The sequence below is a fragment of the Podarcis vaucheri genome, assembly GCF_965113315.1.
Source record: "Podarcis vaucheri genome assembly, chromosome: 6".
In the NCBI taxonomy this organism is placed as follows: Eukaryota; Metazoa; Chordata; class Lepidosauria; order Squamata; family Lacertidae; genus Podarcis; species Podarcis vaucheri.
The window spans coordinates 30,184,529-30,197,108 of record NC_138764.1 but is presented as its reverse complement, the minus strand read 5'-3'; the positions used below and the strand labels follow the sequence as shown (position 1 = coordinate 30,197,108).

The 12,580-nt window shown below is 42.7% G+C and overlaps 2 protein-coding genes across 3 annotated transcripts in view; one reads left to right on the top strand and one right to left on the bottom strand.

Annotated features, from left to right (window-relative positions):
- ABCA4 (ATP binding cassette subfamily A member 4) overlaps nt 1–12,580 on the top strand; it is a 102,592-nt gene that overhangs the window by 73,506 nt on the left and 16,506 nt on the right. The window contains exons 22-31 of the mRNA XM_082227695.1: nt 258–397; nt 1,200–1,337; nt 1,861–2,054; nt 4,006–4,096; nt 5,087–5,292; nt 5,586–5,634; nt 6,705–6,931; nt 8,198–8,322; nt 9,231–9,329; nt 10,788–10,977. Of these exons, the coding sequence (XP_082083821.1) occupies nt 258–397; nt 1,200–1,337; nt 1,861–2,054; nt 4,006–4,096; nt 5,087–5,292; nt 5,586–5,634; nt 6,705–6,931; nt 8,198–8,322; nt 9,231–9,329; nt 10,788–10,977 (1,459 nt within the window). The remainder of the gene's footprint in view (nt 1–257; nt 398–1,199; nt 1,338–1,860; nt 2,055–4,005; nt 4,097–5,086; nt 5,293–5,585; nt 5,635–6,704; nt 6,932–8,197; nt 8,323–9,230; nt 9,330–10,787; nt 10,978–12,580) is intronic.
- LOC309535147 (very-long-chain enoyl-CoA reductase-like) overlaps nt 12,160–12,580 on the bottom strand; it is a 49,183-nt gene continuing 48,762 nt past the window's right edge. For both annotated transcript variants that reach the window (XM_082227983.1, XM_082227981.1), the window contains one exon: nt 12,160–12,504. The gene's annotated coding sequence lies outside the window, so the exon portion shown is untranslated. The remainder of the gene's footprint in view (nt 12,505–12,580) is intronic.

Sequence of the window (12,580 nt, the reverse complement as noted above, 5' to 3'; positions counted from 1 at the left end):
TAGAGAAAAGCTTAGCTCTGACATTATAGTACTGTATTCCCTTTTCCCTTATGTCGCCTCTGGATAAACAAGGTTTGCAGGCTTCTGAAACGTTTCAGAAACCTTGTACCGGATGAGCTTACAGCAGAGGCCTCTCTGTCAAACTGGCTTCAGCTCTCTGTGGGTGGAAGCTTTTGCGTCTTGTTTCTACAGTATAATAGTGAAGCATGCTTTGTCTCTTTTGGCCAACTTAAAACAGCACTGTTTCTTTTCTATAGCCTTACTGTTGCAGAACACATCCTGTTTTATGCCCAGCTAAAAGGGAGAACCAGAGAGGAGGCAGAATTGGAAATGGAAATGATGCTGGAAGACATAGGCCTTCCACATAAAAGGAATGAAGAGGCTCAAAACTTATCAGGTATCCAAAGGTTTGAACCCTCAAAGTCCTGTGTGCCTTTTTAGCTCTTGAATATTAACCATTCACTTCTGCCTCTGAGGGCAGAGTTAGATGCTCTGTTTAACCTCACCCATGTTCATCCCAGCACATACTGGCAAAATTGTAGTAAAAGTACAGTAGAAAGTAGAACAATGCATGATTAAATAGCTGATATTTTTGCACCTCTTAGTGGCATGAGAAGCCCACCACCTGATGAAGCTACATCACTTTCTTTTATAACAGGGTCTTCCCCACATATGCTTTTGTTCACTGATACATAATAAAGGAGTATTCTCCCTCTGTGACTGCATGTTGTTTGCTTATCCTAAGGCTGAAAAGGATGTGATGTTCACACAGTCTGAGCCATTCCTGAGACTGGGATATTCTATACTCAGATATCTAATTTCTCTGAAAGATTGAAGAAATGTGCTTTTGCTTTGAACCTATTTTGCATTTTGATGTTCTTTGTCGTTTTCTTTGTGAGCTGCTTTGAGTTATTTTATATGGTAAAGCAGAATATAGCTTTTTAAGAAATCCCAAAGCAACAGCAGTGTTTTGCCTGTTGTATCAGAATCAGGCAGGAATCTTGTGGCGCCTTGCATTCTTAACGCATTTATTGCGGCATAAGCTTTTAAGTGGTCTCTGGTCCACAAAAAGTTTATCCTACATTTAACATGTTAGCCTTTAAGTGCTAAATTGTCTGTTACATTAAATATTTGATTATTGCTTGTTGAGGAGGTCTCTTTCCTCTAGCTGACTCTAGCTGCTCTCTCGTTTTCCTTAGGTGGCATGCAGCGAAAGCTGTCCGTCGCCATCGCGTTTGTAGGCGAAGCAAAAGTGGTTGTCCTAGATGAACCCACTTCAGGAGTTGATCCATATTCCAGACGATCCATTTGGGACCTCCTGCTGAAGTATCGTTCAGGTAATTTGTCCTCAGGATGAAAAGCTTCTTGATGATGTAAAGATAGCAGTCTCTCTCTGTGTGTACACAAAGAAAAGAACCATGAATTTCAGACGGAGCAGACTGTGCTTGATCTCTCACTGTCTAAGGCTGCAATTTGTGCTCCATCTACCTGTTAATAATTATACATTCTTTCTGAAGACCTATGAAGGAATCTCCCCATTCAAATGAAAAGGCAGCAAAGATTGACAGATTATAGGGTCTGCATATGTGGTGCACTGAGTATCTGTTTTGGCTAAATTCAGCAGATTAGTTGTTGATTGTTAGTAGCGGTGACAATGCTTAGATGGTTTTCCCCCCCTTTGGGTGGGTGGAATATCTGCCCCAGCCTCTCAGCTTTACATAATTGTCCCATGTTATTGACTGTCAAGCTTTTGCAAGCTAAACTCCCTAAGGTTATTAAGTAATGTCTGATTATATAATAGAGAAGAGGCCTGCAGCCAGTGTTTTCACAGGTGATTTACTATTTTTTGATCCCATTTAGGGAGAACCATCATTCTGTCTACTCACCACATGGATGAGGCAGACATCCTTGGTGACCGGGTTGCTATCATTTCCCAGGGAAGGCTGCACTGCTCAGGATCCCCTGTTTTCCTAAAGAATTCCTTTGGCACAGGCTTCTATCTCACCTTAGTCCGCAAGATGAAAAACATCCAAGACAGTGGAGGAAAGGAGGCTGTAAGTGTTTGGCACCATTTTGCACAAGTAACCTGTAAGCATTATTCATCGCCCAATATTCAAATACAAATACAGTACACTGCGAGTGACATTTTATTTGTATACATTCTGCCTAAGGGTGGGAAGGAACAAGAGGCACCTTGATTAATTAGGGACAGGTAACTGACCTTTCCTGTCTGCAATTGTTCAGAATTCTCACCAGCTCTGTACCCTTGAAGGTTTGCCAGTGAGGTTCTATAATTCCTACTCCACTGACACCATAGAACACAGGGCAGTTGAGGGGAAGGCTCTCTAATGTTGGGACAGAAAAAGTGGGTGACAATTGGGTGGAGAGGGGAAGCTGAAAATAAGGAGATGATAATATGCTGAAAAAAGACTATGCAGCTCTAACTCAGTGTTTTTAAAACCTAAAAGTCTAAAATAAAGAACAAGAAATGCTATGATGAAACCGGTCCATAATCTGAAAGTTCCTATGTGTAAACCAGAAGCTGTTTCTGAGCAATAAAACAACTTACCTTTCTTTGTAATGTATTGGTTGTTAACAGTGATTAATTAATCGGCTGTGTTAGCCGGTTTAATGTATCATATAAAGAAAGCTCATTCATGTTAGACCAGACAGTGAATTCTATTCTGCATCTCCTCAAATCATTTTGCATGCCCAAAATGGAGGGGGGGGGGGTCGTCCATGAGGAAAACTTGCAGCATTTGAGATTTTTTTTTTAGTTTATAGAAGGGGAAGTACAGTGGTACCTCGGTTTACGAACAGCCCTGTTTATGAACTATTCGGTTTACAGACTCTGCAAAACCGGAAGTAGTGTTCCGGTTTGCGAACCTTACCTTGGTCTACGAGCGGAAGCCGAATGGCGGAAGGGCACCGGCGGCGGGAAGCCTCATTAGAGAAAGCACGCTTTGGTTTAAGAACGGATTTGGTTTAAGAATGGACTTCAGGAACGGATTAAGTTTGTAAACCGAGGTACCACTGTAAGAGATATTTATAAGATTATGTATGGCGTTGATGAATTGGATAGAGAAAAGTTTTTCTCTGTCACTTATGACACTAGAAGAAGAAGAGGAGGAGTTTGGATTTGATATCCCGCTTTATCACTGCCCGAAGGAGTCTCAAAGCGGCTAACATTCTGCTTTCCCTTCCTCCCCCACAACAAACACTCTGTGAGGTGAGTGGGGCTGAGAGACTTCAAAGAAGTGGGACTGGCCCAAGGTCACCCAGCAGCTGCATGTGGAGGAGCGGAGACGCGAACCCGGTTTACCAGATTACGAGTCTTAACCACTACACCACACTGGCTCTCTAGAAGTCGTGGACATGCAATGAAGAGGAAGGTTGAAAGATTCAGGACAGAAATAAGGAGAGCTTAATTGAAGAGTGGAACTCGCTGCCACAGGTAGCAGAGGTGGCCACGAATCTGGATGGCTTTAAAAAAATGATAAGATGAATTCATGGAAGATAAAGCTATCAATGGCTGGACAACATGGGCCATTGGCCTGATCCAGCCGTCTCGTCTTATGTTCTCATGTCCTCACTCATAATCAAGAACAGCGTACATTGCAGTACCACTTGAATACAAAGGTTACACAAGCCCTTATTATTCTCCGTATTTATTTGTTTTTCCCTCTTAAGGTTTACAGCTCACCTTTCCACCATTGTCCGTAAGGTAATTTTAACGATTGCATGTGACTTACGATAGGGCAGCCTTGAACTGCAAAATACAAGGAACACTATAAAAGGCATGCCTACAAAATTGCCAACTCCCAACCGAAGTATCAAGCAGTTCCCAAGAATAGTTGGTTCAACAAAGGTTGAAAACAATTATTTGGAAAGCCTGATCAGCAATCATTCCTGATAAACACTATACTTAGCGCATATTATGATCACATTGAAGCTGATAATGTGACTTGTTCCTCGTTCACCTTCCTCTTGCTTATCTGATTTTAGACCTCTTGCAGCCTGGGATCCAAATGCTCATGTTCCTGCTCCAGCTGTGTGCCCACAAACAAAGCCGAAACTGTGGAACAGGAACTGGATGGTGAGAACAGGGTTTGGCCGACTTGTTCATTGCACAACATTATGATAATGTTTATTTAGTGTGTATCTGAAGAAGTGTGCATGCACACGAAAGCTTATACCAAGAACTAACTTAGTTGGTCTTTAAGGTGCTACAGGAAGGAATTTTTTTATTTTGACTATGGCAGACCAACACAGCTACCCATCTGTAAATGTTTATTGAGTTACTTATACCTTCATGGGCCATAACTATGATAACTAAATGGAGTGTCCATGTTCAGAGGCAGCTGGGACAAACAAACCGGGAAGGGCATTCATGCCTTGCTTGTGCCCCTCTTAAGAGGCCTCTCTGAGGTGTCATCCTCGGAAACAGGATGCTAGGTGGATCCTTCTTCTGACCCAGAGGAGATCTTCCTGTGTTTTTCTTTATACTCTGCAGGGGTGCCAACGAATAAAACATGGGGGAGGGCAGGTAAGTCCTGCCCCACATAATGTATCACAAGATGCAGCACACACACACACACACACACACACACACACACACACACCATTCAAATGGCAAAGCCCATCAACTTTGGGGGCTCCAAATATTTTATTGAGGGGGGCAAAGGGACCTTGGCTCCAAGGAGTTGGCTCCTATGGTGATTAGTCTCTAGTAAGTCTCTACATGTACTGTGTATCTTGGGAGGACAGCCCTTCCTAACTGGCTTGTTGAAATTCAAACAATTGTCAATCCAGTATGGCGTAGTGATCTGTGTCAGACTAGGATGTGGGAGACCAGGGCTCAAATCTTCACTCATTTATGAAGCTTACTGGATGGCCTTATTCCAGTCATAACCTTCAAGACCTAGCTTGTATCACATGGTTGTTACAAGGATAAAATGGGGAGGGGGAGAAGAACAATGGAAGGCACCTTCAACTCCTTTGGGGAAAGGTCGGAAGCAAGTAAATACTTACACAAACAAGCAATTTGCCATTCATTTTTCCCAAACTCTGTTCTGCATCTTTGCAGGTGATGTGAATGAACTAAATGAACTGATCCACCACCATGTTCCAGAAGCCAAGTTAATAGAAAGTATTGGTCAGGAACTTATCTATCTTCTACCCAGTAAGAATTTCAAACAGCGAGCATATGCCAGTCTCTTCAGGGAATTGGAGGAAACCCTGGCAGATGTGGGACTCAGCAGTTTTGGGATCTCCGACACGCCCCTTGAAGAGGTTGTTAACTTTCTGGAGTGTTCTCGCTCTCTGTCCCGCCCGTCTTTTCTTTCATAATTTTGGGTGGACGTTTATACCCCATCAGTAATAATTTTTGTAAATATTAAGTGTGTGTCTGAGTTCTTAAGAGAACAAGAATCCTATCTGGATTTATGGGGAGCTAATGGTACAGTAGGGTCTACTGTTTTCCAGTAAATTCAAGCTCTTCGCCTACGTTACTGTGGGGCAGAGGGAAGAGGATGCTCCAAAACCCTCATGTCCCCACAGAACATATTTATGCATCTCTCTTGCAGGTTTTCTTGAAGGTTACAGCAGAGGCTGACCCTGGAATACAGAATGCAGGTAAACTCTCGTCATCTAGTACCATGCTAAAAAGTTGATCTAGTACCATGCTAAAAAGTTGATATCTGCCACATCTTAATAGACTTCTGATTTGAAAACAAGAGGGGAGGGGCTGTAGCTCAGTGGCAGAGCAACTGTAGAAAGTCCCAGCTCCATTCCCTAGAAGGATTCCTTCTTACATCCCTAGCCATTGGTAGGGTGGGGATAGGGAACTCCAGACCATTATGATCTTAAGCTATGGGTATGTTTTTCTAGAGGTTCCCATGGTGAGGGCATTCTTCAACAATGAAAGGATTAGGGAACCTATTTGAGCATCGGTTCTAGGTCCAGTGGGGCCATGCTTTTATTTTAACCATAGTGATGCAAATCCAGAATCAAATAAATGTAGTTCATCAGCTCACAAACTGATGGAAAATGGGAAAGACCTGGACCAGTACAGTAGGCATTTGCTGAGTTTATTTTCTATTAGATCTGTAAATGTTTCCTGCTGTAAGTGTAGCTGCGCTATTATCATGCCACTTTGGAAGTGGTGTTTTCTAAACAATCAAACCCTGGAGAAACTCAACAGCTTCATGAATGGCAGGGCAAAAAAATGTAAATGTAAATGAAGTAATTGGCATGGCATCTTTGATCTGCAAACTTTCTTTTTTTGTATATAATTTTTATTAATTTTCCAATAAAAACAAATTTATAACACAATTAAACATTAGGAATTCATCACACGTCTTTTTTCTTTTAGACTTCCATCAACATGTCTGATAATTTTCCGTAGTTATTACATATCTTCACATTTCATTTATATTGCACTATGTACATCTTATCTTACCATATTATTTAAACAATATTTCTACCAAACCTTCTTACAGAGCTTCTTAGAAACTTACAAACATTATATCATTATCACAAATATTTTTAATATATTCTGTAAATTTATTCCATTCCTCAGTGAATCTTTGGTCCCGTCGGTTACGAATCCTCCCTGTTAATCTATCCAGTTCTGCATAATCCATTAATTTCGTTCTCCATTCTTCAATCGTGGGCATTTCTTCTTGTTGATCTGCAAACTTTAGGAGCTGCACAGGAGAACAGTGCTGCTGGACAAGAAGAGGGAGCCCACCAGACTGCTCCAGCAGCCAATGGCACTTCTCGGATGCCTGTGGCACAGGAAGGGGATGGGAGCGGTGGGAAAGGATCAAGGCAAAACAAAGGTTGCCAACTTACCTTTCAGCAGATCAAAGCACTTTTCATCAAACGATTCCACCACAGTACGCGTAGCTTTAAAGACTTCCTTGCTCAGGTATGTGCTCCTCCATTACAGTCACAAGGGCTTCTTCCAGGCCCATGTGGGGTGGGGGACAGCCCGGTATACTGCCCCCATTTTTCAGAGGGCTAAGCTGGCCAGCGCCTCCCCCCCCCAAGGGGGGCTTTTTTGTTTGAGTTTATAACTTTATTCTAACAAGCCTCCTGCTCCGGGCCTCAGACAAACTCTGCCCATGCCTGGTTTCTTCCATATGGAATTCACAATTATACACACCTGCATTTATAACAGGCTTAAGGGGAGAAAGAAGTACAATCTTATTGTAAAAGCACCTCACTACATTATAAGCCTATCGCTGGGCTGTACTTAAAAATGCAGCCCAATAAACCAGATCCTAAAACGTTCTATCCAGATACAAATCAGGCTAAAGCCAACTTCTGTCAATTAATTTCATTGGGTGTATACAGTCTACAACAAATTATACCAGGTCTTCAGAATTACCCAGAGAAGCATACATACGTACTTCCAATAATTTGCTGTTGACATCAGGGTGATGATATAAATTCTGCTATCAACTTGCTGCACATTTTAATAACAGTAGCCAAGAATGTAGCTGTTTTTGTTTTTTAAAATGATGAGATCTTAGAACAAAGCCACCCACCTGAGTAGGTGGCCTATTGTCCTTTATTGTCAATGATGCATCCCATACAATTAAGAAAACAATATGCTTCTGTAAGAGAAACCCAATTGAGCAAGTTTGATTTGGGTGGGGAACAAGGTATCCAAATACAGACAAAAACTGAGAACAAAAAAGTCATATTCCATAGTTACTGAAAACTCCACATATCCATATATGTGGAGAGGCCGTAGCTCTGGCAGAGCACATTGATTTGTGTGCAGAAGGTCCCATTATAAACCGTACTGAGCTTGATGGAGCAATGGTCTGACTTGTGAAGAGGGGTCTTCCTCTGTTCCTACATTCTTATAATCTATGTTCCTACATTCTTATAATCTCTAGTTATATACTAATATGCTATTAGCATAATGTGCTATAGCATAATACTGTATGCTATTAGCATATGCTGCCATTCTCTTTAAATTTGGGAGGATTAAAGAACAACGTGAGTTATAAAATGCGGATTTGACTCTTATTCTTTGATGTATGACATGTGTTATCAGACCTATGTGGACTTCCAGCACAAGTGTCCACTGTCAGTGCGCTTGTGTGTTATCTGAGTGGTACTTAGATACCGCTGGTGTGCTGTGAACCCTGCTGGTGGCTGACATTTTCCATATTGCCTGCAGATTGTTCTACCTGCTAGCTTTGTGCTGCTGGCTCTAACACTTACAGTAATCATTCCTCCATTTGGTGAATACCCCAGTTTAACTCTCCACCCTTGGATCTATGGGCACCAGTTCACTTTCTTCAGGTCAGAGAAGACCTTCCTCGCTCGTTCCTAGATAGCACTTGTGGTGCCTTGTTGCTGAGTGGATTCTAGTTCCCTGCTGCTTCATTCCGGTTTAAATCATGCAAATGTAGTCCGTAGTTAGCTGCTGAAGTCATTCTCAGACTTTTTCAGATCACGACTGATCTTTTCTCCCAGCCTAGATTTTGCCTCTTCCTCCTGGCTAGCTAGTGTCATGTTTATGGCATAACAATAGCACTGCACTACCTTCTAGGATTGTTGCTAGCTAATTCAGTAGACCCATTAAAATGCCGTGTGTGCAATTTCTGCTTTGTTTGAGATACTTTGGCTTCTGTGTAATGAAAACACTGGGTTTGCTGCTCAATATTTTTCTTTTTCTGTCCATCCACACTGCTCTAAATAGCTAAGTGGTGCAGTGTCAAAAATATAGATAGATGATGTCTGGGTGAATGTGAATGCTTGTCACTTATGGCCAGTTTGTATAACCTCAAACATGGAAAAACCTGTGGGCACACACACCATATTGATGTGTGTCACTTGCATACATGTGTGTGCTCCATTTCCGTAATTTTTCCACCTGGAAAGCAGGATGGAAAGATTGTATGAAACCAGTACAAAATACATACAGACTCTCTGAACCAGCCCAAAAACTATTGTCTTCTTGTAAGCAAGGAATGCATGCGTGTGTGGTTTTCACTTTGCATTTAGAAATCAGTGCCTTGGTCATGGGTCGAAAATGCCCTTGTCCTTCCTATAATCCTTTTACACTTAGTATGCCTTATCCTGCAATGGGCAGTTGATCATTAACATATCCTGTGGCTTGACCCTACCTGTGTGATCAGCAATCGCCACTGTCTTGCTTCTGCAGTCAGCATCTTTTTATAACCTTAAATCTCATCCAATCTCATTAGCAATGAGCGGCCTGGCAGCGAGCAGATGGTTTCTCTTATTGACGCCTTCTTAAATAAACCGGGATTTGGAAATCGCTGCTTGAAGAGAGAGACCCTTCAGTAAGTCACTTTGTTCTCTCTACTAATCTAATCTATTCAATTGCAGGTGGCATCAGTAGTGCTTGAAACAGTAGGGAACTGGTCTCAGAAGTTTCCCAGCCAGTGATAATCTTGGAGAATGTTGTTGTCACCAGTGACAAAACTGGGGGTTTTGTCTGTTGGTGTAATTATTTCATTTCCAAATTTGTAAACTGCTTTTCACCATAGAAGGTCACAAAGCGGTTTACAGAACAATCATGAAATAAATTCATCAATCAAATAACATGGTGAGATTACAGGGAACCAGGCAGAGGACCTTCTTGGTAGTGGTGCCTGCCCTGTGGGAAACCCTCCCATCAGATGTCAAAGAGATACAAACTTCCATAGACATCTGAAGGCAGCCCTGTATTGGGAAGCGTTTCGTGTGTGATGTTCTGTTGTGTTTTGTATATTCTGTTGGAAGCTGCCCAGAGTGGCGGGGGAAACCGAGTCAGATGGGCAGTGTGTATATATATAATAGTACAAACCTAAAATAAGCATAATGCAATTTACTTAAAATACCTCCTGTCATAAAAAGTGCCTAAAGTTCAGCAGAGCAAGGGGCCTTTCTGATCTCAGCTGTGAGGGAGTTCCACAAAGTCAGACCCATAATTGAATTCATGTCTCTTGTGCTGTGTACAGAAACACAGCAAAGCACCCCAAATTTAAGAGAATAAAAATATGAAATACAAAGAAAGGAAAGGTTCTGTGTAAGGACTTTGGGGTTGCTCCACACATGGGTTGCCTCCACAATATCTATTGGTGTCCACAACAGCCCCTTGGCTCAAAAAGTTTGAGAATCCCTGGCCTAGATGTGCCCCAAGTATGTGCTTGTAGTATAAATAGCCCTTTAGTTACAGAATAGGTAATTAGGACTGGGTGATGTATTGATACACCGTCCAAAATTGGTTTGAAGTCCACATTGTGGTAACGGTTTTGTAACATTGGACATGACGATATATCACAAATCACAACGTGTGCCTGTGCTATGTAAAAAATCATGATATGGGAAAAATCATGAAGCCAGTCATCACTGCTCTCATAATTCTTGTCGTGCCCGTTGCTCTGTACTATACAATACCAGTTGCAACAATATTTTAAAAATAAAAATGGATCCATTTTAGAGTCCTAAGTAGTAGCAGTTGCCAGAACATTACCCCATTCACCTCTACATAACTCCATCCTTGTTTCAGACATTGTGATATAGCGCAATGTTTAGCTCATGATACTGTATATCATGAAGTTGAAAACCTGACATTGCTCAGCCCTATACTTGATACACGGAGTTGGGTTTGTAATGTGTTTAAGGAAACTGCTCCTTTTTAACGGTTGGTACTGTAAAGGTGAAATATATAATTGCAAGTTTTCCGAGATCTAGCATGGCCCGTTTGATATTAACATTGCTAATGAGATCACCTGTGCTCTTGTCTCCTTGTGTAGGAACTACCCTTGCGTTAATGCATCAACTGCCTGGAGGACACCGGCTGTCCCTTATAACATAGCTGCCCTTTTCCAAACTAATATGTGGCATCCCCAGAACCCCTCACCATCCTGCAAATGCAGTACTCGGAAGAAACTCACCATGCTACCGGAGTGTCCTTTGGGAGCTGGAGGACTTCCTCCCCCACAGGTAAGAATGACTGCTTGGTTGCCATTTGCCTGTTTGAAGCACTGTGGATGCCACTGAATTGGTTTCAGGTGGATTGAAAGTACCGTATTTTTCGCTCTATAGGGCACAATGGCCCATAGGTCGCACCTCGTTTTTTGGGGGGGAATTTTTTTAAAAAGAACAGGCTGCTACCCACAAGCCTTGCGAGCCCGGCGGGAACTCCCGCCGGGCTCGCAAGTCTTGTGGACATCTGCGCGAAGCACGGGGTGCGCTCCGGGGCGCGCCCCGTGCTTCGGGCTGCAGGCTACTACGCACAAGCCTTGCGAGCCTGTGGGCACTCTCGCCGGGCTCGCAAGGCTTGCAGGTAGCTTCCTGAAGCCTGGAGAGCAAGAGGGGTCGGTGCGCACTGACCCCTCTCGCTCTCCAGGCTTCAGCGAAAGCCTGCATTCGCCCCATAGGACGCACACACATTTCCCCTTCGTTTTTGGAGGGGGAAAAGTGCGTCCTATAGGGCAAAAAATACAGTACAGTATGCTAAAACACACACACAAACACACACCAAATTTTGCATTTACAATACATTTGTGTTTAAAGGTAAAGGGACCCCTGACCATTAGGTCCAGTCGTGGCCGACTCTGGGGTTGCGGCGCTCATCTCATTTTATTGGCCGAAGGAGCTGGCGTACAGCTTCCGGGTCATGTGGCCAGCATGACTAAGCCGCTTCTGGTGAACCAGAACAGCGCACGGAAATGCCGGAGCGGTACCTATTTATCTACTTGCACTTTGATGTGCTTTCAAACTGCTAGGTTGGCAGGAGCAGGGACCGAGCAACGGGAGCTCACCCCGTCATGGGGATTCGAACCACCGACCTTCTGATCGGCAAGTCCTAGGCTCTGTGGTTTAACCCACAGCACCACCCACGTCCCACATTTGTGTTACTTTCCATAATTTGCTTCACTTACTCAGTTTGTCAGTTGTAGTATTTGGCCATCTTGGAAGGATTGCTATAGTGGAAATAAGCATGTGGGGATATGGGGAGCCACAGTAGAAGGGCAGCAGCTATGATATTTTTTAAAGTTTGAGACACTCCTTTGGGAACATGCAGGTTTCTTTCGGCCACTTTTCTATAACCAAAAGCTCCCAAAAGAACCCAGTTTTGCACCAAATTCTACAGTACGCTACAAAACATACAGTGAAAACATATACAGAAAACCCTTTTAATACATGAAGGAGTGATTCACAAGCAAAATGTACATGGGTTTTAAGGGAGTCCTGTTGAGTACCCTTATATAATTCTGGTTCAAATGTAACATTAAACCATGGTTATGACAACAAGCCATTGTGAGCCCCAGGTCTGTATCCAGCTGGCTCTTCTTATTTAGTTACACCTTGTGTAACAAGCTTATTGTGGATTTGCTTTTTGTGGAGTTGATCCAATGTGCTTGTGAAATGCAGCTTGGATCTGGGAGACCCGAGTTCAAATCCTATTCAGCTTTTGTGGGCTCACCTTCGGAATATGTCCCAAGCTTTCTCCCTCAATGCCCTGATCTGTTAAAATAGAATAGAGATTTGCCTCTCACGATGGTTGTAAAGATAATTTAGAAAAGTAATATCACTTTTAATA